The sequence below is a fragment of the Hyla sarda genome, chromosome 4, assembly GCF_029499605.1.
Source record: "Hyla sarda isolate aHylSar1 chromosome 4, aHylSar1.hap1, whole genome shotgun sequence".
In the NCBI taxonomy this organism is placed as follows: Eukaryota; Metazoa; Chordata; class Amphibia; order Anura; family Hylidae; genus Hyla; species Hyla sarda.
The window spans coordinates 148,837,975-148,865,028 of record NC_079192.1 but is presented as its reverse complement, the minus strand read 5'-3'; the positions used below and the strand labels follow the sequence as shown (position 1 = coordinate 148,865,028).

The 27,054-nt window shown below is 45.7% G+C and overlaps 1 protein-coding gene across 1 annotated transcript; it reads left to right on the top strand.

Moving 5' to 3' along the window:
• Positions 1-10,168: 10,168 nt before the first annotated feature.
• On the top strand, positions 10,169-26,827 carry LOC130367400 (uncharacterized; the record flags this gene model as incomplete). Its single annotated transcript, XM_056569818.1, has 2 exons — positions 10,169-11,108; positions 26,784-26,827. Coding segments are annotated over 2 exons (984 nt in total), but the record flags the coding sequence as incomplete, so codon positions are not given.
• Between the last annotated feature and the right edge of the window lie 227 nt (positions 26,828-27,054).

Genomic DNA, 27,054 nt, shown 5'->3' with positions numbered 1-27,054 from the left:
TCTATGTAGAGGACAGGAGCTTCTTCAGGGGTCCTGTACAGTACAGGCAATGTCCCAAACAAGTAATGGAGTCGCCCTCACCTGGTGTCCAAAAGAGCAGCTAACCCTGATACAGGTAAAGTGTACAGAACATGTAATACCAGACACCAGTCAGTGCATACACTTCAGTAATACAGGGGTTTTACCAGTGAATGCCCATTTTGATTGGTTGGTTCTTCCGGCCATTGACACGTTTCACAGATCTGGACTGTCTGTAGCATTGTATGTTGAGTCTGGTTTCAACTTACGATGGTCCAGAAAAGACCATTGTATGTTGAAACTATTGTATGTTGAGGCCATTGTAAGTTGAGGGATCACTGTAAATTGTAGTCATGGCTCAGAAGTGGTAAACGGTGTTTAGTGTGTGTGTGTTTGTTAAATTTTTTTAACACAGTTTTTTTCTCCCTAAATGTACTTACACTTTTTTTGTTTTTTTGTTACTTCTTCGTGTATCCTGTGGACTCCTTCGGATTCGGTGGACTACTTCGATGACCAGCGTTTTTCTTTGCTTGATGTTAATAAAATGGTTAACGAGGGCTTGTGGGGGAGTGTTTTTTGTAATAATTTTTTTTTTAAACCTGTTGTGTTTTTATTTTATTTTACTTTACTAGACAGGCTTAGTAGTGGAAGCTGTCTTATAGACTGAGTCCATTACTAAGCCGGGCTTAGCGTTAGCCACAAAAACAGCTAGCGCTAACCCCCAATTATTACCCCGGTACCCAACACCACAGGGGTGCCGGGAAGAGCCGGTACCAACAGGCCCGGAGCGTCAAAAATGGCGCTCCTGGGCCTAGGCGGTAACAGGCTAGCGTTATTTAGGTTGGGGAGGGCCAGTAACAATGGTCCTCGCCCACCCTGGTAACGTCAGGCTGTTACTGTTTGGTTGGTATTTGGTTGAGAATAAAAATAGGGGGACCCTATGCGTTTTTTTAATATATTTAATTATTTATTTAAAAAAAAAAAACGCATAGGGTCCCCCCTATTTTCATTCTCAGCCAAATACCAACCAAACAGTAACAGCCTGACGTTCCCAGGGTTGGCGAGGACCATTGTTACTGGCCCTCCCCAGCCTAAATAACGCCAGCCTGTTACCGCTTAGGCCCAGGAGCGCCATTTTTGACGCTCCAGGCCTGTTGGTACCGACTCTTCCCGGCACCCCTGTGGCGTTGGGTACCGGGGTAATAATAGGGGGTTAGCGCTAGCTGTTTTTGTGGCTAGCGCTAAGCCCAGGTTAGTAATGGACTCTGTCTATAAGACAGCTTCCACTACTAAGCCTGTCTAGTAAAGTAAGAAAAAAACACAACAGGTTTTCAAAAATTTTTATTACAAAAAACACTCCCCCACAAGCCCTCGTTAACCATTTTATTAAAATCAAACAAAGAAAAACGCTGGTCATCGAAGTAGTCCACCGAATCCGAAGGAGTCCACAGGATACACGGATCTGAAATGAGAAGAAAACTAAAAAAATGGGTTAGTACATTTATTATCACCTGCTCACACATCTCCCGCCCCGCACGACTACAACTGGCAGCATGCCCTTACAGTAAGGACATGCTGGGAGTTGTAGTTGTGTGGTGCAGGAGATGTGTGGGCAAGTGACAAGCTTGTTCCCTGCCCCCAGCTGCAGGACTACAACTCCCAGCACGCCCTTACAGTAAGGTGGGGCGGAGGCCGGGCACAGTGTTTCCCAACCTGGGACTTGTAGTTTTGCAACATCTGGAGGCACCCTGGTTGGGAAACACTGTTTTAGGCCAGTGTTTCCCAACCAGGGTGCCTCCAGATGTTGCAAAACTACAAGCCCCAGCATGCCTGGACAGTCAAAGGCTGTCTAGGCATGGTGTGAGTTGTAGTTTTGCAACATCTGGAGGCAACCTGGCTGGGAAACATTGGCCTAAAACAGTGTTTCCCAACCAAGGTGCCTCCAGATGTTGCAAAACTACAAGTCCCAGCATGCCTGGACAGTCAAAGGCTGTCTAGGCATGCTGGGAGTTGTAGTTTTGCAACATCTGGAGGCAACCTGGCTGAGAAACACTGGCCTAAAACAGTGTTTCCCAACCAGAGTGCCTCCAGATGTTGCAAAACTACAACTCCCAGCATGCCTAGACAGCCTTTGGCTGTCCAGGCATGCTGGGAGTTGTAGTCTTGCAACATCTGGAGGCACCCTGGTTGGGAAACACTGTTTTAGGCCAGTGTTTCCCAACTGTTTTAGGCCAGTGTTTCCCAACCAGGGTGCCTCCAGCTGTTGCTAAACTACAACTCCCAGCATGCCCGGACAGCCAAAGGCTGTCCAGGCATGCTGGGAGTTGTAGTCTTGCAACAACTGGAGGCACCCTGGTTGGGAAGCTTGCGCAACTTACCGGCTTCCGTAGGATCCAGCGCTGCACGACACTGCCGCGCGACAGTGCCGCGCAACGATCTCCGTCAGCGATCGTCGCTGGAGCCTCGGAAGGGTAAGTGAACTTCTTCGCCGGTCCCCTTCAGCTGTTTAGTTTTGCAACAGCTGGAGGACTACAGTTTACAGACCACAAACCAGTGGTCTGCAAACTGTGGCCCTCCAGCTGTTGCAAAACTACAACTCCCAGCATGCCTGGAAAGCCAATGGCTGTCCAGGCATGCTGGGAGTTGTAGTCTTGCAACATCTGGAGGCACCCTGGTTGGGAAACACTGTTTTAGGCCAGTGTTTCCCAACAAGGGTGTCTCCAGCTGTTGCAAAACTACAACTCCCAACATGCCTGGACAGCCAAAGGGTGTCCAGGCATGCTGGGAGTTGTAGTCTTGCAACATTTGGAGGCACCCTGGTTGGGAAGCTTGCGCAACTTACCGGCTTCCGTAGGATCCAGCGCTGCACGACACTGCCGCGCGACGATCTCCGTCAGCGATCGTCGCTGGAGCCTCGGAAGGGTAAGTGAACTTCTTCGCCGGTCCCCTTCAGCTGTTTAGTTTTGCAACAGCTGGAGGACTACAGTTTACAGACCACACACCAGTGGTCTGCAAACTGTGGCCCTCCAGCTGTTGCAAAACTACCACACCCAGCATGCCCTGACAGCCAAAGCCTATGGCTCTCAGGGCAGGAGCCCGGGCTGACATTACAGTGCAGCCGCCCGGGCTCCTCATACGGTCTCCCCGCTACCCCCCTTGTCTCCCGCCCGGGCTCCTCATACGGCCTCCCCGCTACACCCCCCCCCCCCCTTGTCTCCCATCCGGGCTCCTCATACGGCCTCCCCGCTACCCCCCCCCTTGTCTCCCGCCCGCGCCGCTCAGCTCCCGCTGCTACAAGACTACAACTCCCAGCGTGTCCTCACTGTAAGGCCATGCTGGGACTTGTAGTCTTGCAACAGCAGACAGATGGGAGTTGTGTGGCGCTGGCAGGTGAGAGGGGGGGGGATATAAATCACTGCAGTGTCCCGGTAGCGCAGTGAGGGTAGCGGGGAGAAAGTATGTCTGAGCCCGGGCGGCAGTAGCTTTTCCTGCTCCATGTTGGAGCTGGAGTAAATTTAGTCAATTTTTATGGCCGTTGCGACAGTTTATTGCGCAACTGCGACTGTCTCAGTTAATAAATTCCTGACCACTGCAAGTAAAAACTGAAAACTTGTGTAAATTAAGCGGGAATTTTTTTTTTTACTTTCTAGCTCTTGCTAGGGAAAGTCGCACAATTTATAGGGTATGCGCAATTGCGACAATTTTGTGCCAAAAATAGTCAGAAAAAAATGACTAAACCCCTTAGTAAATGCCCCTCAATGTGAATAGACAATGGGTTTTTCAACTCCGGGATTTTCCTTGGAGACGTGTCATTGTTTGGTAAAACCTCCTATCAATAAACAATTGTTTGGCTTATTTGAGATTTGTCAATAAACCCTTAGAAGAGATACACATTTGCAAGAGATGAACTTTTGGTGTCTCAAAGGCTCCATTTTAGGCCATCTGAAAATTCACGCAAAATGTTGATATTGCCATGTTATATTAGAAATAGTGATTCATATTTGGGGCTTATATCACGACAAAATGTTTATTTATTGTAAGCTAAGAAGGTTCAAGTCATGAGTTACATGATCCTGCACTACAGATACTGACTGTTATTGAGATATCATGTCAACCTTTAAAATGGAACTTGTATTGTATTAATAGTAGATGCACATGCTGTCCATTGAAATAAATAACTAACCATGTAATAGATGGACAGGTTAGAACTGCCAACGAGGGAGCTGTCCTTTGTAGTGGCTGCCTATTTTGGTTCATAAAATGGTGTACAGCATTTAGGCCCCTGTCACGATCACACCCTATCGGTCCAGCCAAGACGCTAGAGAGAGTGTGATGGTGCAAGGGTTAAAGCTGCCAGACCTCTGGGTATCCACTACAAGTCCCAGCAAGTCACCATTTTAACCCTTAGATAAACGTGTTTCACCCGAGCTGCCTTCAGAAAGGTGAGCTCATATATTTAGAGATCAAAGACCAGAGCGGATTAATTAAACATTTAATCTGATAAAAGGTATCACAGTGCTGACTATATAAAAATACAGAAACAAATGACATACAGTTACAAAAATATATAAAGAGTTTAGCAATCAAGTTCAGAAAAGTAAAAATGAAGTTCTTACAGCGTAATAGTATAGCAGTCCATGAGAGTGGGTCTCCAGCTGTTCTTAGGATGGTCTTGTCAGCTTGGGGCACAGATCTTAACCACCAACTTTCAGTCTAGCATTGTTTAAATATCATATCTGCTTGTTTTTTGGAGGGAAGCTCAACTCCCCCCTCCCCTCTGATCCCACCAAGGGGCATCTGTTATCTCCCATCCTGCCGCTTCAAAGAAACTCCTGACTTTAAACAAACAACCAGCCAGGCACCCTAATAAACTGCAATACACAAACAGGGACACACCGTCTGAATGACCCCTCACCCCCCAGGTCTTAGTTTATACACAGATGCAATAATAAAACACAGGTGTGTTTCCATAATCCGGCCTTGGGCCTGACACCTCCCCCTTAAGATGGAAACAGAGAGATCTGGCCCTCCAGGCTGATAGATCTGTCTCCCTTAACCATCTATTTCTCTTCTTGATGCATTCCCAGGCAAAGATGGCACTGAAGGGGCCTAGTACCTGATTAAGCTGCCTTTATCTCTCCGGGGCCCCTAGCATGCATTTGGAAAGGGATTCGCAGTACAAGATATCATTTCCCCAATATACCCGATGCCCATCTGTGTCAACACCTGTATGTTCAGCACGTTGTCTCAGCTGTTCAAGGGAAGGGTCACTGGGCAGAGCTTCCCGGAAATGCTCATTTCCCTCCCCATCTTGGGGCATCAGGGAGCACATTTCCCCCGGGTGGACTAGCATCTCCACCTTCCTCTCCCTCAGTTCCAGACATAAGAATGTTACAGGCATCATACACAGGGCTATCACTCCTTCCCTCCTCCTCCTTAGGCTCACAGGATTGGGACATAAAGCTCACTGCTGATCCCTCATCCTTCTTAGGCTCACAGGATTGGGACATAAAGCTCACTGCTGATCCCTCATCCTTCTTAGGCTCACAAGATTGGGACATAAAGCTCACTGCTGATCCCTCATCCTTCTTAGGCTCACAAGATTGGGACATAAAGCTCACTGCTGATCCCTCATCCTTCTTAGGCTCACAGGATTGGGACATAAAGCTCACTGCTGATCCCTCATCCTTCTTAGGCTCACAGGATTGGGACATAAAGCTCACTGCTGATCCCTCATCCTTCTTAGGCTCACAGGATTGGGACATACAGCTCACTGCTGATCCCTCATCCTTCTTAGGCTCACAGGATTGGGACATAAAGCTTGCTGCTGATCCCTCATCCTTAAATGTCACCAGGGGCACACCAAGCCCTCCCCCATAGCCCATCTCCACTAGGTTTTGGCATGGGCAATGCATTGTCACCACATTTTACAATACACCCCATTCCACTTTTGGAAAACATTACTGGTTCAGTCACAGGTAAACAATTATCAAACCTCTGCACCCCCTCCCAGTTACCACATTTCACCATGTCTCCCAAAGTTTCGCACAGTACCTCAGAATGAACAGGGCTCTCTTCTAGCCCATCCGGTGTGCAGGTAGTGTACTCTTGAGCATAATGACAGAGCATCTGACCCAAATCATTCCCCAGCAGAACATTAACAGGGATGTCCTCAGAGACCCCCACCTCCCGCAAACCCTTGCCTGTACCCCAATCCAGGTACACATGGGCCATGGGCACAGCAGGCTGCACACCTCCAATTCCTTTTAAAGCCATGGTTCTTCCAGGGATGATGTCCTCTGTATCCACCACTTCAGGCCGCACCAAGGTAAAGGAGGCTCCCGTATCTCGGAAACCCACTGTCACCGGGTCACCCACAGTTACACTCTGCAGGTTATCTGCTCTTTTCTCCACCGCTCCGGACACCAGAAGATCGGCTGTGTGTCCTCCAGCTACTGGTGGAGAATCCTTTTTGTTGAGGCAAGTGGCACTCAGGTGCCCAACATTGTTGCATCTGTAACATCGGCGGGTGTCCCCCTGACCCAATGTGGCTCCTGTTGCTTTTGGACTTGCTCCGGCTTGTGCAGAGCCACGCTTTGCTGTCGGTGCCCGGTTGTTGGCGAAGTCATCTCCAAGTTCTGCTGCTTCCGTGGCTGTCTTGGGCTTGCGGTCCAATATCCACTCTCTGGCTTCAAAGCTCCGTGTTTGGAGAAACTGATCCAGGACCATCAAGTCCTCCAGGGCTTCATAGGTAGTAACTTGTAGGCCCCCAGTCCATTGCCTGAATGCAGTCCTTAGCTGACCTGCATGTTCAGTGCAGCTTTCCGTGGCGCTTTGTTGCAAAGTCCTAAATCTTTTCCGATAAGCCTCTGGAGTCAGATTAAAACTTTTTAGCAGGGCAGATTTTATTGCCTCATAGTCCTGGTCACTTTCAGAGGGAAGCGAAGCAAACACATCCAGAGCTTTCCCTCGCAATCGTGGGGTTAGATATCGTCCCCACTGTTCCTTAGGTAGATGGAACTGCCGGCAAACCTTTTCAAATCCCCTCAGGCACACATCCAGATCACCATCTTTCTCCAACATGGGGAAATGTTCCAAGCAGGGTTTGTGGTCTCCTTGATCCTGCACATCACTCCGTGCGGATGAAGCATCCCCTCTCAGCCTCAGAACCTCCAGTTCATGCCTCCGCTGGGCCTCTCTTTCTGCAGCTTGTGCCTGGGCCTCTCTCTCTGCAGCCCATGCCTGGGCCTCTCTCTCTGCCGCTCGTGCCTCTCTCTCAGCAGTTTGGAACTGGAGAAGCAATTGGAGTTTCATATTCGCATCCACATTCCCAAGGTGTTGTAAGGCAGTCCGCATATAAGAGTCCAAGGCCTCATGGGGAGTACAGTCCTAATGGGGAGTAATGTTGCTGCGTTCCCCAGGAGATATCAGTCCTTGGATGTCAGTTCCAGCTGTAGGACTTTGTCTCATGTCACTCAGCTCTTCTGCACGGGTATCATACTCCACAAGATCAGCAATAAGTTGTTCCTTGTTCTTTCCTGCAGTAGGGATGTCCTTTTCTTGGCACATTAGCTCCAGTGCAGGCTTGGACTGCTTGCGATATGCCTCCATATTTCCGAGATGAGATTGAGGAGGTAAAACAGGAGATGGGGAGGACAGAACTGTCTTGCACTCTTTTTGTATGTCTTTTAAACCAGCACTGAGCTCTGTTTTTGGAATTTACACACAAGAATATGTATGCAATTTCTTTTTAGTGCTAAGATTTCCCTACAGGTAAAATCCAGCAAGCACTAAAAATCTCTAAATTTATCCCGACGCTGCTACCAGTTGTTACGTCGAGCGCTCCGGGTCCCCGCTCCTCCCCGGAGCGCTCGCTTCACTCTCTCCGCTGCAGCGCTCCGGTCACGTCCTCTGACCCGGGGCGCTGCGATCCCGCTGCCAGCCGGGATGCGATTCGCGATGCGGGTAGCGCCCGCTCGCGATGCGCACCCCGGCTCCCCTACCTGACTCGCTCCCCGTCTGTTCTGTCCCGGCGCGCGCGGCCCCGCTCCCTAGGGCGCGCGCGCGCCGGGTCTCTGCGATTTAAAGGGCCACTGCGCCGCTGATTGGCGCAGTGGTTCCAATTAGGGTAATCACCTGTGCACTTCCCTATATTACCTCACTTCCCTTGCACTCCCTTGCCGGATCTTGTTGCCTTAGTGCCAGTGAAAGCGTTCCTTGTGTGTTCCTTGCCTGTGTTTCCAGACCTTCTGCCGTTGCCCCTGACTACGATCCTTGCTGCCTGCCCTGACCTTCTGCTACGTCCGACCTTGCTTCTGCCTACTCCCCTGTACCGCGCCTATCTTCAGCAGCCAGAGAGGTGAGCCGTTGCTAGTGGATACGACCTGGTCACTACCGCCGCAGCAAGACCATCCCGCTTTGCGGCGGGCTCTGGTGAAAACCAGTAGTGGCTTAGAACCGGTCCACTAGCACGGTCCACGCCAATCCCTCTCTGGCACAGAGGGTCCACTACCTGCCAGCCGGCATCGTGACAGTAGATCCGGCCATGGATCCCGCTGAAGTTCCTCTGCCAGTTGTCGCTGACCTCACCACGGTGGTCGCCCAGCAGTCACAACAGATAGCGCAACAAGGCCAACAGCTGTCTCAACTGACCGTTATGCTACAACAGTTACTACCACAGCTTCAGCAGTCATCTCCTCCGCCAGCTCCTGCACCTCCTCCGCAGCGAGTGGCCGCTCCTGGGATACGCTTATCCTTACCGGATAAATTTGATGGGGACTCTAAGTTTTGCCGTGGCTTTCTTTCCCAATGTTCCCTGCATCTGGAGATGATGTCGGACCTGTTTCCCACTGAAAGGTCTAAGGTGGCTTTCGTAGTCAGTCTTCTGTCCGGAAAAGCCCTGTCATGGGCCACACCGCTCTGGGACCGCAATGACCCCGTCACTGCCTCTGTACACTCCTTCTTCTCGGAAATCCGAAGTGTCTTTGAGGAACCTGCCCGAGCCTCTTCTGCTGAGACTGCCCTGTTGAACCTGGTCCAGGGTAATTCTTCCGTTGGCGAGTATGCCGTACAGTTCCGTACACTTGCTTCAGAATTGTCCTGGAATAATGAGGCCCTCTGCGCGACCTTCAAAAAAGGCCTATCCAGCAACATTAAAGATGTTCTGGCCGCACGAGAAATTCCTGCTAATCTACATGAACTTATTCACCTAGCCACTCGCATTGACATGCGTTTTTCTGAAAGGCGTCAGGAACTCCGCCAAGATATGGACTCTGTTCGCACGAGGCGTTTCGTCTCCTCGGCTCCTCTCTCCTCTGGTCCCCTGCAATCTGTTCCTGTGCCTCCCGCCGTGGAGGCTATGCTGGTCGACCGGTCTCGCCTGACACCTCAAGAGAGGACACGACGCCGTATGGAGAACCTCTGCCTGTACTGTGCTAGTACCGAACACTTCCTGAGGGATTGTCCTATCCGTCCTCCCCGCCTGGAAAGACGTACGCTGACTCCGCACAAAGGTGAGACAGTCCTTGATGTCTTCTCTGCTTCTCCACGTCTTACTGTGCCTGTGCGGATGTCTGCCTCTGCCTTCTCCTTCTCTACGGTGGCCTTCTTGGACTCTGGATCTGCAGGAAATTTTATTTTGGCCTCTCTCGTCTACAGGTTCAACATCCCGGTTACCAGTCTCGCCAGACCCCTCTACATCAATTGTGTAAATAATGAAAGATTGGACTGTACCATACGTTTCTGCACGGAGCCCCTTCTTATGAGCATCGGATCTCATCATGAGAGGATTGAACTTTTGGTCCTCCCCAATTGCACCTCAGAAATTCTCCTTGGACTTCCCCGGCTTCAACTTCATTCCCCAACCCTGGATTGGTCCACTGGGGAGATCAAGAGTTGGGGGTCCTCTTGTTCCAAGAACTGTCTAAAACCGGTTCCCAGTAACCCTTGCCGTAACTCTGTGGTTCCTCCAGTAACCGGTCTCCCTAAGGCCTATATGGACTTCGCGGATGTTTTCTGCAAAAAACAAGCTGAGACTCTACCTCCTCACAGGCCTTATGATTGCCCTATCGACCTCCTCCCGGGCACTACTCCACCCCGGGGCAGAATTTATCCTCTCTCTGCCCCAGAGACTCTTGCCATGTCCGAATACGTCCAGGAGAATCTAAAAAAGGGCTTTATCCGTAAATCCTCCTCTCCTGCCGGAGCCGGATTTTTCTTTGTGTCCAAAAAAGATGGCTCCCTACGTCCTTGCATTGACTACCGCGGTCTTAATAAAATCACGGTTAAGAACCGCTACCCCTTACCCCTCATCTCTGAACTCTTTGATCGCCTCCAAGGTGCCCACATCTTCACTAAATTGGACTTAAGAGGCGCCTATAACCTCATCCGCATCAGAGAGGGGGACGAGTGGAAAACGGCATTTAACACCAGAGATGGACACTTTGAGTATCTGGTCATGCCCTTTGGACTGTGCAATGCCCCTGCCGTCTTCCAAGACTTTGTCAATGAAATTTTTCGTGATCTGTTATACTCCTGTGTTATTGTATATCTGGACGATATCCTAATTTTTTCTGCCAATCTAGAAGAACACCGCCAGCATGTCCGTATGGTTCTTCAGAGACTTCGTGACAACCAACTCTATGCCAAAATTGAGAAATGTCTGTTTGAATGCCAATCTCTTCCTTTTCTAGGATATTTGGTCTCTGGCCAGGGACTACAGATGGATCCAGACAAACTCTCTGCCGTCTTAGATTGGCCACGCCCCTCCGGACTCCGTGCTATCCAACGCTTTTTGGGGTTCGCCAATTATTACAGGCAATTTATTCCACATTTTTCTACCATTGTGGCTCCTATCGTGGCTTTAACCAAAAAAGATGCTGATCCCAAGTCCTGGCCTCCTCAAGCAGAAGACGCCTTTAAACGACTCAAGTCTGCCTTTTCTTCGGCTCCCGTGCTCTCCAGACCTGACCCTTCCAAACCCTTCCTATTGGAGGTTGACGCCTCCTCAGTGGGAGCTGGAGCTGTTCTTCTACAAAAAAATTCTTCCGGGCATGCTGTCACTTGTGGTTTTTTCTCTAGGACCTTCTCTCCAGCGGAGAGGAACTACTCCATCGGGGATCGAGAGCTTCTAGCCATTAAATTAGCACTTGAGGAATGGAGGCATCTGCTGGAGGGATCAAGATTTCCTGTTATTATCTACACCGACCACAAGAACCTCTCCTACCTCCAGTCTGCCCAACGGCTGAATCCTCGCCAGGCCCGGTGGTCTCTGTTCTTTGCCCGATTTAATTTTGAGATTCACTTTCGTCCTGCCGATAAGAACATTAGGGCCGATGCTCTCTCTCGTTCCTCGGATGCCTCAGAAGTTGATCTCCCTCCGCAACACATCATTCCACCTGACTGCCTGATCTCCACTTCTCCTGCCTCCATCAGGCAGACTCCTCCAGGAAAGACCTTTGTTTCTCCACGCCAACGCCTCGGAATCCTCAAATGGGGTCACTCCTCCCATCTCGCAGGTCATGCGGGCATCAAGAAATCTGTGCAACTCATCTCCCGCTTCTATTGGTGGCCGACTCTGGAGACGGATGTTGTGGACTTTGTGCGAGCCTGCACTATCTGTGCCCGGGATAAGACTCCTCGCCAGAAGCCCGCTGGTTTTCTTCATCCTCTGCCTGTCCCCGAACAGCCTTGGTCTCTGATTGGTATGGATTTTATTACTGATTTACCCCCTTCCCGTGGCAACACTGTTATTTGGGTGGTCGTTGATCGATTCTCCAAAATGGCACATTTCATCCCTCTTCCTGGTCTTCCTTCTGCGCCTCAGTTGGCTAAACAATTTTTTGTACACATTTTTCGTCTTCACGGGTTGCCTACGCAGATTGTCTCGGATAGAGGTGTCCAATTCGTGTCTAAATTCTGGAGGGCTCTCTGTAAACAACTCAAGATTAAATTAAATTTTTCCTCTGCATATCATCCTCAGTCCAATGGACAAGTAGAAAGAATTAACCAGATCTTGGGTGATTATTTGCGACATTTTGTTTCCTCCCGCCAGGATGACTGGGCAGATCTCCTTCCATGGGCCGAATTCTCGTATAACTTCATGGTCTCTGAGTCTTCCTCTAAATCCCCATTTTTCGTGGTGTACGGCCGTCACCCTCTTCCCCCCCTCCCTACCCCCTTGCCCTCTGGTCTGCCCGCTGTGGATGAAATTTCTCGTGACCTTTCCATTATATGGAGAGAGACCCAAAATTCTCTCTTACAGGCTTCTTCACGCATGAAGAGGTTCGCGGATAAGAAAAGAAGAGCTCCCCCCGTTTTTTCCCCTGGAGACAAGGTATGGCTCTCCGCTAAATATGTCCGCTTCCGTGTCCCTAGCTACAAGTTGGGACCACGCTATCTTGGTCCTTTCAAAATTTTGTGTCAAATTAATCCTGTCTCTTATAAACTTCTTCTTCCTCCTTCTCTTCGTATCCCTAATGCCTTTCACGTCTCTCTTCTCAAACCACTCATCCTCAACCGTTTTTCTCCCAAATCTGTTCCTCCCACTCCTGTTTCCGGCTCCTCGGACGTCTTCTCGGTCAAGGAAATTTTGGCTGCCAAAAAGGTCAGAGGGAAAATTTTTTTTTTAGTAGACTGGGAGGGTTGTGGTCCTGAAGAGAGATCCTGGGAACCTGAGGACAACATCCTTGACAAAAGTCTGCTCCTCAGGTTCTCAGGCTCCAAGAAGAGGGGGAGACCCAAGGGGGGGGGTACTGTTACGTCGAGCGCTCCGGGTCCCCGCTCCTCCCCGGAGCGCTCGCTTCACTCTCTCCGCTGCAGCGCTCCGGTCACGTCCTCTGACCCGGGGCGCTGCGATCCCGCTGCCAGCCGGGATGCGATTCGCGATGCGGGTAGCGCCCGCTCGCGATGCGCACCCCGGCTCCCCTACCTGACTCGCTCCCCGTCTGTTCTGTCCCGGCGCGCGCGGCCCCGCTCCCTAGGGCGCGCGCGCGCCGGGTCTCTGCGATTTAAAGGGCCACTGCGCCGCTGATTGGCGCAGTGGTTCCAATTAGGGTAATCACCTGTGCACTTCCCTATATTACCTCACTTCCCTTGCACTCCCTTGCCGGATCTTGTTGCCTTAGTGCCAGTGAAAGCGTTCCTTGTGTGTTCCTTGCCTGTGTTTCCAGACCTTCTGCCGTTGCCCCTGACTACGATCCTTGCTGCCTGCCCCGACCTTCTGCTACGTCCGACCTTGCTTCTGCCTACTCCCCTGTACCGCGCCTATCTTCAGCAGCCAGAGAGGTGAGCCGTTGCTAGTGGATACGACCTGGTCACTACCGCCGCAGCAAGACCATCCCGCTTTGCGGCGGGCTCTGGTGAAAACCAGTAGTGGCTTAGAACCGGTCCACTAGCACGGTCCACGCCAATCCCTCTCTGGCACAGAGGGTCCACTACCTGCCAGCCGGCATCGTGACACCAGTTGTCACGATCACACCCTATAGGTCCAGCCAAGACATTAGAGAGAGTGTGATGGTGCAAGGGCTAAAGCCGCCAGACCTCTGGGTATCAACTACAAGTCCCAGCAAGTCACCAAATTAACCCTTAGATAAACGTGTTTCACCCGAGCTGCCTTCAGAAAGGTGAGCTCATATATTTAGAGATCAAAGACCAGAGCTGATTAATTAAAGATTTAATCTGATAAAAGGTATCACAGTGCTGACTATATAAAAATACAGAAACAAATGACATACAGTTACAAAAATATATAAAGAGTTTAACAATCAAGTTCAGAAAAGTAAAAATGAAGTTCTTACAGCGTAATAGTATAGCAGTCCATGAGAGTGGGTCTCCAGCTGTTCTTAGGATGGTCTTGTCAGCTTGGGGCACAGATCTTAACCACCAACTTTGAGTCTAGCATTGTTTTAATATCATATCTGCTTGTTTTTTGGAGGGAAGCTCCACTCCCCCCTCCCCTCTGATCCCACCAAGGGGCATCTGTTATCTCCCATCCTGCCGCTTCAAAGAAACTCCTGACTTTAAACAAACAACCAGCCAGGCCCCCTAATAAACTGCAATACACAAACAGGGACACACCGTCTGAATGACCCCTCACCCCCCCAGGTCTTAGTTTATACACAGATGCAATAATAAAACACAGGTACGTTTCCATAATCAGGCCTTGGGCCTGACAGCCCTGAATATACCTGAAAACTGGATAGCAATTGTCTTTATGAGACAACAATTTATTTCAACTAAAGCAGCCTCATGAGGAGAAGGGAAGATGCCAAAGGCAGTTAAATTCATGAATAAAAATGATTGGTAATAGATAAAATAAAATCATGCTTTCGTACATGGCTGTTACTTATATGACAGAACCAGGGAATCTGAATTTACATAAATTGTAAATTAGTATAAGAGATTGGCCATTGAAGATCTACAACCTATGGTTTGCAATGCTCCATAAACCATACTTGATACTGACAGGCCGAGTTATGTTGTTACAAAATATTAAGTTGTTAGCTTGAATTTAACCTGATAATACACTTAACTTGAGAAGAAAAGGCTTAACTGCTGGAGGCGCAAACAGATTAACTAACACCTGGGGTTTTCCAACACAGTATTTTCCATCTAATGAAAGGAAAATACAAGAGAAGCAAGGGAGGCAAGTCAGATCCATTCTTGCGGTAAAAAATTAGAAAGCATGTTTGTCCTCACAAGTTGCAGCCTTCATTATCCCCAGCACACTACCCTCGAGGTCAAAGCAATCCTTTATCCTGAGCGAGATGAAGTGAATTCAGGTAGTTTACTTGGGAACCGGCAGCTGCAATGAAGTCTTAATTGTGTCCATACAGCCTTTGCAGACTTGAAAGTAAAACTTGTTTAATAAAGGAAAAAGACTTATACCAGTCATCATTTTTTATAGCCACTTTAAGGACAAAGAGTAAAACCAACATGCATATGCTTACTCAAGGCTCCGGACACTCCGCTATAGCTTTTAATTGAGTAGAGAAGTTTAGACATTTATGGGGCAACAAAAAGCCCTATCAACAAATACTATTAGGGAGGCTGAAGGAGATGTCCGTGTATGTGGTGGATAGTGGAAATGATAGGATATGACAAGCCATAAGTGTATTGGAAGAAACAACGTAAAATTGTAGGAACATCTTTGACATTCTGCAGATATTGTTTAAGTAGGGCAGTTAAAATCTCAGCAGAATATTAGAATGGAAATGCAACACAGCTTACATTTCCGTAAGCTTTCAACATACATTGTGCATCAAATATTAACATAAGACAAATAGATTTAATTATATACTACAGTGGTAGGGCTCTTTATTGTTCAGTAGTGATGAGCGGCATAGGCCATATTTGAATTTGCGATATTTTGCGAATATATGGACGAATATTTGTCATATATTTGCGAAATTCGCATATTCGTTATATTCAGTTTTTTTCCGCATATGCGAAAATATATGCGCATATTTGCGAATATTGAGCCCTCCCTTCTTTAATGGTATAGGGAACTAATGGGCTAGAGCAGTAGTCTCCAACCTGCGGACCTCCAGATGTTGCAAAACTACAACTCCCAGCATGCACGGACAGCCGTTGGCTGTCCGTGCATGCTGGGAGTTGTAGTTTTGCAACATCTGGAGGTCCGCAGGTTGGAGACTACTGCTCTAGCCCATTAGTTCCCTATACCATTAAAGAAGGGAGGACTCAATATTCGCGAATATGCGCATATGCAAAGAGCAGAGAGGGATGCAGTGATCACTGTAATGTGTACTGTGAACAACAAAAAAAGTGAATATTTGTAATTGCGAATATATAGTGCTATATTCGCAATATTCGCAAATTCGTGAATATGCGATATTCGCAATTAAAATTTGAATTGCGAATATTTGCGAGCAACACTATTGTTCAGTACAGTAATAGAGGAAGCCCCAGACTGCCATATGGGGTCCTATCAGGTGTATCCACGGTTTGCAAGCTATCCAAAAGTTGATGCTTGAATCTGTGTAAGTTTATATTAACATAAAAGAAAACAACAGATATGAGTATGTTCACAATGTTTTTTTTTTGAAGAGATATTTAAAGTTCACCTGTGATGCTAATCTCCTGCTGGTTCTTCAGATCGAGCGTAGAGAGACATAGGTTCATGCTGAGAGGTTGGGTTGTTGAAGTTCCATGCATGAGTCTTATGAATTAGAAATGGACTTGTGCATGGAACTTGCTAGGCTTTGTATGGTGGTCTTAGAAACTGTACTGCCCAGCATGGACCTTGGTCTCCCTGCCAAGTCTGAAGAATGGGCAGGAGCTTAATGTGACAGAAACATTTTAAAGTGTAAAATTTTAGATGGCTTTGACAAGAAACCCCACTTTTAAACTCCACTTGGATATCTGTATATTTTATACACCAATTTTAAAAACCAATGTGGTTGTGATGCATTTTGATGCAGATGGTTTGGGGTAGATTACGAAAAACCACATTAAGATTTGAATTGTCAGTTTAGAATTTTGACACAAAATCTGCATTACAATTCACATAGAATTCATGTGAAAAAATAATGTGTGCAAGGGCTAACCACTTCAATAACTTGATCCAGTTTAGATCTCTATCAGGGATAACTGTGGTAGACAGATGGCCGGGATGCAAGTGAGATATAGTTGCATGGGTTGTCGAGCTATGAAGGAATAATTTTAGAATGATTCAAGCATCAACATTTGGATAACTCATGAACTAGAACTACATATGTGCTGTGAATATGCAGATACAATGGATCCGTAGACCCTCACCACACTGCACAAACACTTTCTCATGCAGTAGAGCAGACAGAAAAGTCATTTTCTATATTTTTCCTCTTTTCTTTAGAAAGTGGTGGATTCTTCAAGCAAACATTAACCCCTTAACGACCATGGGTGTATATTTACGTCATGTAGCCGGCTGCCAATCTGTGAATCTGCGGGGTCCGGGTTGCTATCAGCAACCAGGACCCGTGGCTAATACCAGACATTGCTGATTGGGCTGATGTCCGGTATTGACCCTTTAGATTCCGTGGTTAAAGTTGATTGCGGCTTCTAAAATGGGAGAATACACTGCCGGTTAGCTCAATGGTGAAATCACGCCATCCTGAACAGCTGAGAGGACAGCAGGAGGTGCCTTACCTTTTTCACAGCTGTCTGATTGACATTTGATTGCTCCAAGCCTGAAATACAGGCTTGAGCAATCAGGCGCAGAAAACACTGATCAATGCATTCCTTTGGCAATGCATTGAACAGTGCCTTCAATCAGTATATGCAATGGTACAGCCCCTAGAGGGGGCTATAACACTGCATAAAAAAAGTTTAAAAAACGTTAATAAATGTGATTTAACCCCTTCCTTAATAAAAATCTGAATCATCCCTCTTTTCCCATTTGAAAATATAAATAAAAATAAAAACAAACATAAGTGGTATCACCGCGTGCGCAAATGTCTGAACCATAAGAATTAAACTGCATGGTCAATGGCATAAGCGCAAAACAATTCCAAAATCCAAAATAGCGTATTTTTGGTCACTTTTTGTACCATAAAAAAATGAATAAAATGCGATCAAAAAGTCAGATAAAAAAAATGGTACCAATAAAAATGTCAGATCACAGCGCATAAAATGAGCCCTCATACCTTCCCATACGTGGAAAAATAAAAAAAGTTAGGGGTTAGAAAAAAAGGGGTTAGAAAATGACAATTTTAAACATATTAATTTTAGTGCATATAGTTATGATTTTTTCCAGAAGTACGACAAAATCAAGCCTATATAAGTAGGGTATTATTTTAATCGTATGGACCTACAGAATAAAGATAAAGTGTCATTTTTACTGAAAAATGTACTACGTAGAAACGGAAATCCCCCAAAATTTACAAAATGGCATTTTTTCTTCAATTTTGTTGCACACTGATTATTTTTACTGTTTCACTACAGATTTTGGGGTAAAATGACTGATGTCATTACAAAGTAGAATTGGTGGTGCAAAAAAAAAAGCCATCATATGGATTTTAGGTGCACTATTGAAAGGGTTATGATTTTTAAAATGTAAGGAGGAAAAAACAAAAGTGCAAAAACGTAAAAATGCTTGGTTTAATAATGTCCTTTATTCTGACGGATCAAATTTATTAAATAGTGTATGGCAGCTTTTGGCCTAAACCACACTGCTATAGGGAGGCATAATTTACCCCAGATTTTTAAAGTAGAATAGAAGAGTTTGGTTAGTGCCATTGCTTTTGTTTACTTCTTTACAGCGATGACAGATCTAAACACACTAGCCAATTGCAGGCCTCTGTGGTTTTGTGTTGACTATTCCTGAGGCCAGTGAGTGGCTACAGGATACATTGGGATGTCATTAGGATGGTCTTTAAAGCATGCAATGCAAGGCAGTAAACAAAGGCTGCAGGGATAACCGGAAAGGTGTTGCTGGAGCCAGGAAGGATACATCAAGTGAATCAGGTGAATACATAAGATTTTATTACCCTATCATGTTATAATTGTTTTATTTTTATTTTTTATAAATAACTTGGATAACCCCTTCAAAAATGCATTCAATTTATTAAGAATTGTGCACTTTTAAATATATTGACTCAAATCACTTTAACAATCTCCTTTAATATGTACCTTTCGTTAACAAAAACTTTTGATATAACAAGGCCTGCTTGTCCTATTATATGAATATTTGTAATATACATTGATTACAAAAATTGTATATTTCTGTGTGAGAAAATGCTGTCCCTGCATCTTTATGAGGAGTCCAAACACAGGAAGTGAGGACAGGACAAGCAGGGCTCTGTGCAGGCTCATGGCTAGTCAATCATCCTGCTGTGTGAGCCATGAGCATGTCACAGAGCTTTATTGCACAGAGCCCTGCTTGTCCTAAGTGCACAGAGTCCTGCTTGTCCTCAGTGTACAGAGCCCTGCTTTGTCCTCAGCGCACAGAGCCCTGCTTGTCCTCAGTGTGCAGAGCCCTGCTTGTCCCCAGTGTACAGAGCCCTGCTGTTCTCAGTGTACAGAGCCCTACTTGTCCTCAGTGTACAGACCCCTGCTTGTCCTCCGTGTACAGAGCCCTGCTTGTCCTCAGTGTACAGAACAGGGCTCAAGTCCTGCAGGAACGCACGGGAATGGAGTCCCTGCACTTTTTTCACAGCAGGAACACTGTTCCCCTTAGCAGGAGTCCTGCAGGACTAGCTCATGAGTGGAAATCTTCGGTGAGTTCCCACACTTTTGTTCCCAGGACTCGACCACTGCTCTTTACAATGATGACAAGCAGGACTCTGTGCTCTTAGGACAAGCAGGGCTCTGTACACTGAGGACAAGCAGGGCTCTTTACATTGAGAACAAACAGGGCTTTGTGCACTGAGGACAAGCAAGGCTCTGTGCACTGAGGACATGCAGGACTCTGTGCACTGAGGACAAGCAGGGCTCGGTACATTGAGGACAAGCAGGGCTTTGTACCAGTGGTCGAGTCTTGGGAACAAAAGTGTGGGAACTCACCCACGATTTCCACTCATGGGCTAGTCCTGCAGGACTCCTGCTAATGGGAACAGTGTTCCTGCTGTGAAAAAAGTTCAGGAACTCCGTTCCTGTGTGTTCCTGCAGGACTTGAGCCCTGGTAAAGAGCCCTGCTTGTCCTCAGTGTACAGAGCCCTGCTTGTCCTCAGTGTACAGAGCCCTGCTTGTCCTCAGTGCACAGAGCACTGCTTGTTCTCAGTGTACAGAACCCTGCTTGTCCTCATTGCACAGAACCCTGCTTGTCCTCAGTGTACAGAGTCCTGCTTGTCCTCATTGCACAGAGCCCTGCTTGTCCTCAGTGTACAGAGCCCTGCTTTTCCTCAGTGTACAGAGCCCTGCTTGTCCTCAGTGTACAGAGCCCTGCTTGTCCTCAGTGTACAGAGCCCTGCTTGTCCTCAGTGTACAGAGCCCTGTTTGTCCTCAGTGTACAGAGCCCTGCTTGTCCTCAGTGTACAGAGCCCTGCTTGCCCTCAGTTTAAAAAACCCATGCTTGTTCGCCCACCCTTCCTGTATTTGGACACATATACACATTTTTCTAATCAATGTATATTATAAATATACATATAATGGTATCTATATTATATAAAAAGTATCTATTAACGACATATACACTTAAAAGTTCCTTAACAGAGCACTCTTATATAGGGTTTAAAATTAATAGGCTTGATTTTATTTTTATTTTTATGTAATGTGTGTTTTAGAAAATTTATAGTGGGCCTTTATTTACTTTACTGCTGAATTACAAAAAAAAAAAAAAACTTTTGACCCCTCCCCCACCCCAGACACTATGAAAATCCTCCAAACCAAATGCTATGCATATACTTTGTGTAATGTTTCACTACAGCCTTCAACACCTGGCCAAAAAAGCTGTTAAAGTGCCATGTGAAAAACCCATGTGACAAAAGAGACGGCACTATAAAGCCACAATGAACTGAGGATTGTCCTCATTCCTACATGTAGTCTCAATTTGTTTTAAATAACCCCAGTAAGCTGTCAGGTAAGTCTCTAGATAGGCTTGGTTTATAACTGAATGCACAGTGAACAACAGTGCTGTTACCTATATATTGTGTCCATATTAGGACATCCTCTGGCATCATCCAAAACTCCTTCTTCCCTCAGGCAAAACTCTGTCCCCCCAGCCCAAACTCCATCCTCCCTCATCCCACTGACCAAACTCCCTCCTCCCTCAGTAAAAAACTCAGTCCTGCCTCACACCTGGGGAACACTGCACTATGCAATTGTGCTCCCATGTGTGGCCTCTCTCACACTCTGGAGAACTCTCAGTCTGAGGCAGAACAGAGTTTTGTCTGAGGAAGGAAGAAGGAGGAAGTTTAGCCTGAGGGAGGAGGGAGTTTTGTCTTAGGGAGGACAGAGTTTTGCCTAAGCGAGGAGGAGTTTTGCCTGAGGGATGAAAGAGGACAGAGTGTTGCTTGAGGGAGGAAGGAGTTTTTCCTGGGGGTGGAGGGAGGAAGGAGTTTTTCCTGAGGGAGGAAGGAGTTTTTCTTGAGGGAGGATGGAGTTTTTCCTGAGGGAGGTTGGAGTTTTTCCTGAGGAAGGATGGAGTTATGCCTGAGGGAGGACATAGTTAACCCTGAGGGAGTTTTACCTGAGGGAGGAAGGAGAATGGAGTTTTGCCTGAGGGAGGACAGAGTTTTGCCTGAGGGAGGAGGATGTTTTGTTTGAGGGAGGACAGAGTATTTCATGAGGGAGGATGGAGTTCAGTATGATGCCTGAGAAAGTCCTAATATGGACACTGTACCTAGAGAATACATCATATGTACAGCAAAGACTGTGTATAGTTTATTGGAAGATAGATTTATGCTATATAAGTATACCCTATTCTCCGTAACAAACTCAAGTGCAGATAAATCCTAATAATATTCAGCAAAAATGGTTGCACAATGCATTCATTTCATGCTCCAAAGTCAATGTCACTAAGACATGATCATTTAAACAAATCTGAGAATGTAAACAAGCGTTTCTCCATAAATCTTCATAATATCATGGTCAGGATAAATAAGAGTGAATGACATATAGCCTGAGCCATAGTAAACTATACCTGTCATTTATCTGGATTAACTTCATATGACTTTTATTTCTGAAATGTATTTCCCCTTACAGTAAAACACAGTCAGCTAATGTCAGGCCCAAAATGACAGTGAAATGTAGAAAATGTCTCTAGGCATGCATGACCGAGCTCTGCAGGAAATGACAATATGGCTATGGAAAGTTAGTTAAATAGCTCTAATTATTAGAAGTAGTATATAGCAGCCATTGAAACTGATAATGTGGGAAATGAGCTCTGGGCCACCTCAAAATAGAAGACGCTCATTACAAATCCCCCTTTCACTGTGTAGTGACTTTTAAATCCTGATTGATCTTTGCTTTAATGTGTCACCAAAGAAATGAGGAAACATGCATAGCCAAAATTAAGAAGCTCCATATAATTCCCAATAACCATGTGAAAAATTATGGATAACTCTCTCTTTCTGAATAAATATTTTCACAAAATGTAAATATATGTCATAAATATGATTAAAAAAGAACCTGGACAAAGACATATAATAAATCATTTTATTGTATTTAATACATATCAACTGTAAATATTCACAAAAAATCTGCATTATTTGAACCCATCAAAACAAAATGGCATATTGTTTCACATTGGCCTAAGACCCTCACAATAGACGGACACATGCAATTTTACAGAGATCACTTCTCATCTTATTTCCATGGCATAGCATTCTTTCAACGAAAGGTAACATCTACTATAAAGCTGGAAGCGCAGAGATCTCAGTTTTTGTTCTTATGTCCAGGTACAAAGCAATTCTCTAGAACTGCAGGAAGTTATCTACCCCCATAGTCATGTAAAAGTGAATACAAAATAACAAAGTTGGTACATTAAATACATTTTGGAGAAGAATTAAGCTATGTGGCATGGTTTATTAATTAAAGGAGCCACAATGAACCCTTGCATGATGGATACCAGTAACCACTGATGGACCCTTTGACTTTGACAAGGTCAAATGGGTTTCAACAAGGTGTCTGTCATTTTGGCTGGAATACTAGAATTGCATGCATCACTGTCTTACCTGTCAAAAATGATGAAATCTGTGATGGAGACTCCTAGAGAAGCCTAAGAAATATGTGGACACTGCCTAAGCCTATATGGCTGTACGCCTTTAATGTGAACTCATCTGAATTATATTTTTTGTACCGTTTTTCCTCTATCTTTTAAAAATATGTGAAAAACATCACACTAGAGTCATTGAATAAAATCCAAACTATAGGAAATTGAGTATAAATGGGTAGAAAGATGGCACAATTTTAGGTGTGAACAAACATAGAAACCCTTTTTGCCTACAGAATAGGCAGGTTATAGAAGGAACATATAAAATGAAAACTTCCTTTTGCATATGTGTTTCAATGGATGGAGTTTTAAAATAACTGGAGTACAAGCATTTTCTTCCACAAATGACACATCTAATAAAGCTATATGCATGCAAATGAGAATACAAGTATGACATGACAATACACGTTAATGGTGAATGCCGTAACTATGTAATTATTACAATGTCCTGTATAGAATCTGGGATCAACCTCTAACCCTGTAAAGAAATAGATCTATAATTGCTTTTTAAAAGGCCTCATCCTGCGAGCATTGTTCTTGCTTTTATTTGAAATGCATTTTTATTCAAAAATAAATGAGTGAATACATAATTTCAATGAGTTTCAACTGATGACAAAATGGGAAGTCTCAGGAAGTATTAAATGTCTATTTGTCACTTGTGCTCATACACAGCAGCCAGGGGTGGGATACATTTATTTTTATTTTTATAAATGAATATGTATGTAAAAGGGTTACACGCCAACCAAGTAATATCACCTTACTTATTACAGAGATTAATTATAGTAGCATGTCACTAGGACTGAGGTACTGTATTGAAACATAACTTTTAAAAATAATAATAATAATATAAAAACTGTCAAATAAACAAACTACACAATTAGTGAATCCCTTGTGTGCAAAGAATATGGCAAAATAGTGCTCATAAAAATAACCAAAAAGGTTTGCCTGTCAATACGTCATAGCTCCTATCAAGTCAAACAGACTAGTTTTATCTTAAATATACATTTAAGTCAAAATACAGGGTTAAAATAATAGAGGAAAGCATTCATGGTAAAAATCAAGTCCCAACGTCTTTCTGTCTCAGCGTAATGTGGTCATTGACGCACTGACTTCCTTAGGGGAAACAACATGCAGGTATGCAGCCAACCAATATGAAGAGCCAAAATATAATGTAAAGATGTACGTCATACAGATCACAATAAACAATAGTTAGGAGCAGGGCCAGCCTTAGGGGCGTGCGAGCTGTGCAGCCTCACAGGGAGCCATAGCAACAGGGGCGCCGGGCGGCCGACACAGCTCGCATCAGGAAATTGTCATTTGTATTGCCCGACGTCCAGTTCCGGTGTGAGGTGCCGGGCAGGTAACTTCTTCAGACATTCAGCGCTGCTTCGGGCAAGCAGCGTGCTAAATGCCAGTGTAATGAAGAAAACTGTGCCCTGTAGCGAAATGTGACCCTCCGCACAGGGACACAGTTTTCTGCTTTGCAGGCCGCTCCCTCTCATTTCATTCCCACTACCCTCCCTCAACTGTGTCCCTATGCGGAGGGTCACATTCTGCTTCAGGGCACAGTTTTCTTCATTACACTGGGAGGTTTCCCTTACCCCGCCCTCCTCCGCGTCTCTGATTGGCTGGCTGGCCCGAGTCTGAAGAGGGACGTCGCACATGTGACGTCCCTCCGCAGACCCGCACAGGAGGACGTCAGTGACATCACTCCTCAGGCCGACGCCGGAGAGGAGAGTGCAGTGCAGGACAGGTAAGTGTGTCTATGTTTGTGTGCATGTGTGGGTGTCTGTGTGTGTGTGTGTGTGGGTGGGTGTCTGTCTGTGTGTTTGTGTGTGAGTCCTGGCGGGGGACCTGCTTCTACCTAATGTGGGGAACCTGCTTCTACCTAATGTGGAGAACCTGCTACTACCTAATGTGGGGAACCTGTACTACCTAATGTGGGGAACCTGCTTCTACCTAATGTGGGGAACCTGCTACTACCTAATGTGGGGGAACCTGCTTCTTCCTAATGTGGGGAACCTGCTTCTACCTAATGTGGGGAACCTGCTACTACCTAATTTGGGGAACTATACTGCACCTAATGTGGGGGAACTACACTGCCAACCTAATTTGGGGAACTATACGGCACCTAATGTGGGGGAACTATACTGCCAACCTAATGTGGAGGAACTGTACTGCACCTAATGTGGGGGAACTATACGGCACCTAATGTGGGGGAACTATACTGCACCTAATGTGGGGGAACTATACTGCACCTAATGTGGGGGAACTTTACTGCCAACATAATGTGGAGAACTATACTGCACTTAATGTGGGGGAATTATACTGCACCTAATGTGGGGGAACTATACTGCACCTAATGTGAGGGACTATACTGCACTTAATGTGGGGGAACTATCCTGCACCTAATGTGGGGAACTATCCTGCACCTAATGTGGGGAACTATACTGCACCTAATGTGGAGAGCAATACTGCACCTAATGTGGGGAAACTATACTGCATCTGATTAAGGGGGGCAGGGGACTGGTGAAGGGGTACATGGGACTGATTACGGGGGCAGGGGACTGATTCAATATATAAAAAATATATTTGTCACAAAGATTTTTTTCCTCTTTGTGTCTTTGTGTACGTTTATGGGGGGGGGGGGTCGCCACAAGGCTAGCTCTCACAGGGCGCCTGAACACCTAAGGCCGGCCCTGGTTAGGAGCGATAACCATAAGAACCTGCTGCATGAGCACTTGTATGGAGACCTCAATAGTAATAAACCACAGCCATGTGAGCTAAGATGGACGATATGGTTAGTCCAGGGGGAATGTTATTCAGTGCAGTTTAATTGCTGGCCCTGCAGTGGCAGAGGTCCTGGTACATGTCCGGGAAAAGGCAACATTTTTAACAACATGTTCCTTACTTGTTGGGACAGATGTCTGTGGTTTATCGCGTCACAGAAAATGATTTCTACTGTATCAAATATACCAATTGCCAAGCAAGGGTAAAGTGCAAAAGAAGTTTTCGCCATGTAAAATTACACCTCCTGCAATAACCTAGGCAATGGTAAGTTGTTGTTTCACTCATCATCACTGCAGAACTTATGACTACAGCACTGATAGGACATAGTCTGGCAGACTACACAATGATATCAGCGACTCATAGGTGACGTTTTCTTAAAACTCTTCTCTGTAGTTTTGCCTTTTCTCCTCCATCTGGTTCAGACCGCCATAACTTCTTTCACCTACATCTTCTTGAAGTAGAGAGCCCAGACATTATTGGCTCCGCACCTTTTCAGCAGATTTTTATCCTCTATATAAATACAATTATTAATATAACACTGCCAGATACTGTACCCTTTAACTATGACCCTACCACACTCTGTACCAATGCCTGACCCCCTGTAACTTTTTTATTTTTTCGCATATGGGGATGTATTAGAGCTCATTTTTTTGCATTGTGATCTGAAGTTTTTATCTGTACCACTTTTGTTTTGATCTGACTTTTTAATCCCTTTTTATTCATTTTTAATGGTATAAAAAGTGACCAAAAATACGCTATTTTGGACTTTTGAATTTTTCTATGCGTACGCCATTGACAGTGCGGTTTAATTAACAATGTATTTTTATAGTTCTGACATTTACACACGCGGCGATACCACATATGCTTATATTTATTTTTATTTACATAGTTTTTTTTTATGGGAAAAGGAGCGTGATTCAGACTTTTATTAGGGAAGGGGTTAAATCACATTTATTAATACTTTATTTTCACTTTTTTTTTTGCAATGTTATAGCCCCCATAGGGGACATTACACACACTGATTTCCTACACTGATCATTGCCATGCAATAGCATCGCCGCTCGACCACTCCTGACTGGAACTGCACAGAGCAGTCATTCAGCGATCGGGCAGCCAGGAGGCTGTTCGGGATGCCGCAATTTCACGGTAGCAGTCCTGCATATCTCTACTGAGCTGCCGGGAAGGTTTCACTTTCACTTCAGACACGTTTTATTGCGTGAGCCGGTGCCGGACGCAAATATTCGTCCTGCATCATTAAGGGGATAATATCTGTAAAAAAAACTTCACTCTGTTTATCTTTTGTATTTTTTTTTAATTCACTTTACAGGCTTAGTAGTGAAGCATCTGATAGATCCATCTAAACAGGAGTAACACTAACCACACATTATTACCTCAGTACCCACTGCCACAGGTGAAGAGCCATCATACACTGAGCATTAAAAATGGTGCTCCATAAATTGTTGTCATATCCAACCCCATAAAAGGGGATACGTGCCCCTAGTGTAATATGTCAAGGTTAAAGAACAATGCCATGATAAGCGATTTTACACTCAGCATATATCTGATTTTATGAAGCTCTGATATGCAGCCACAGCTTG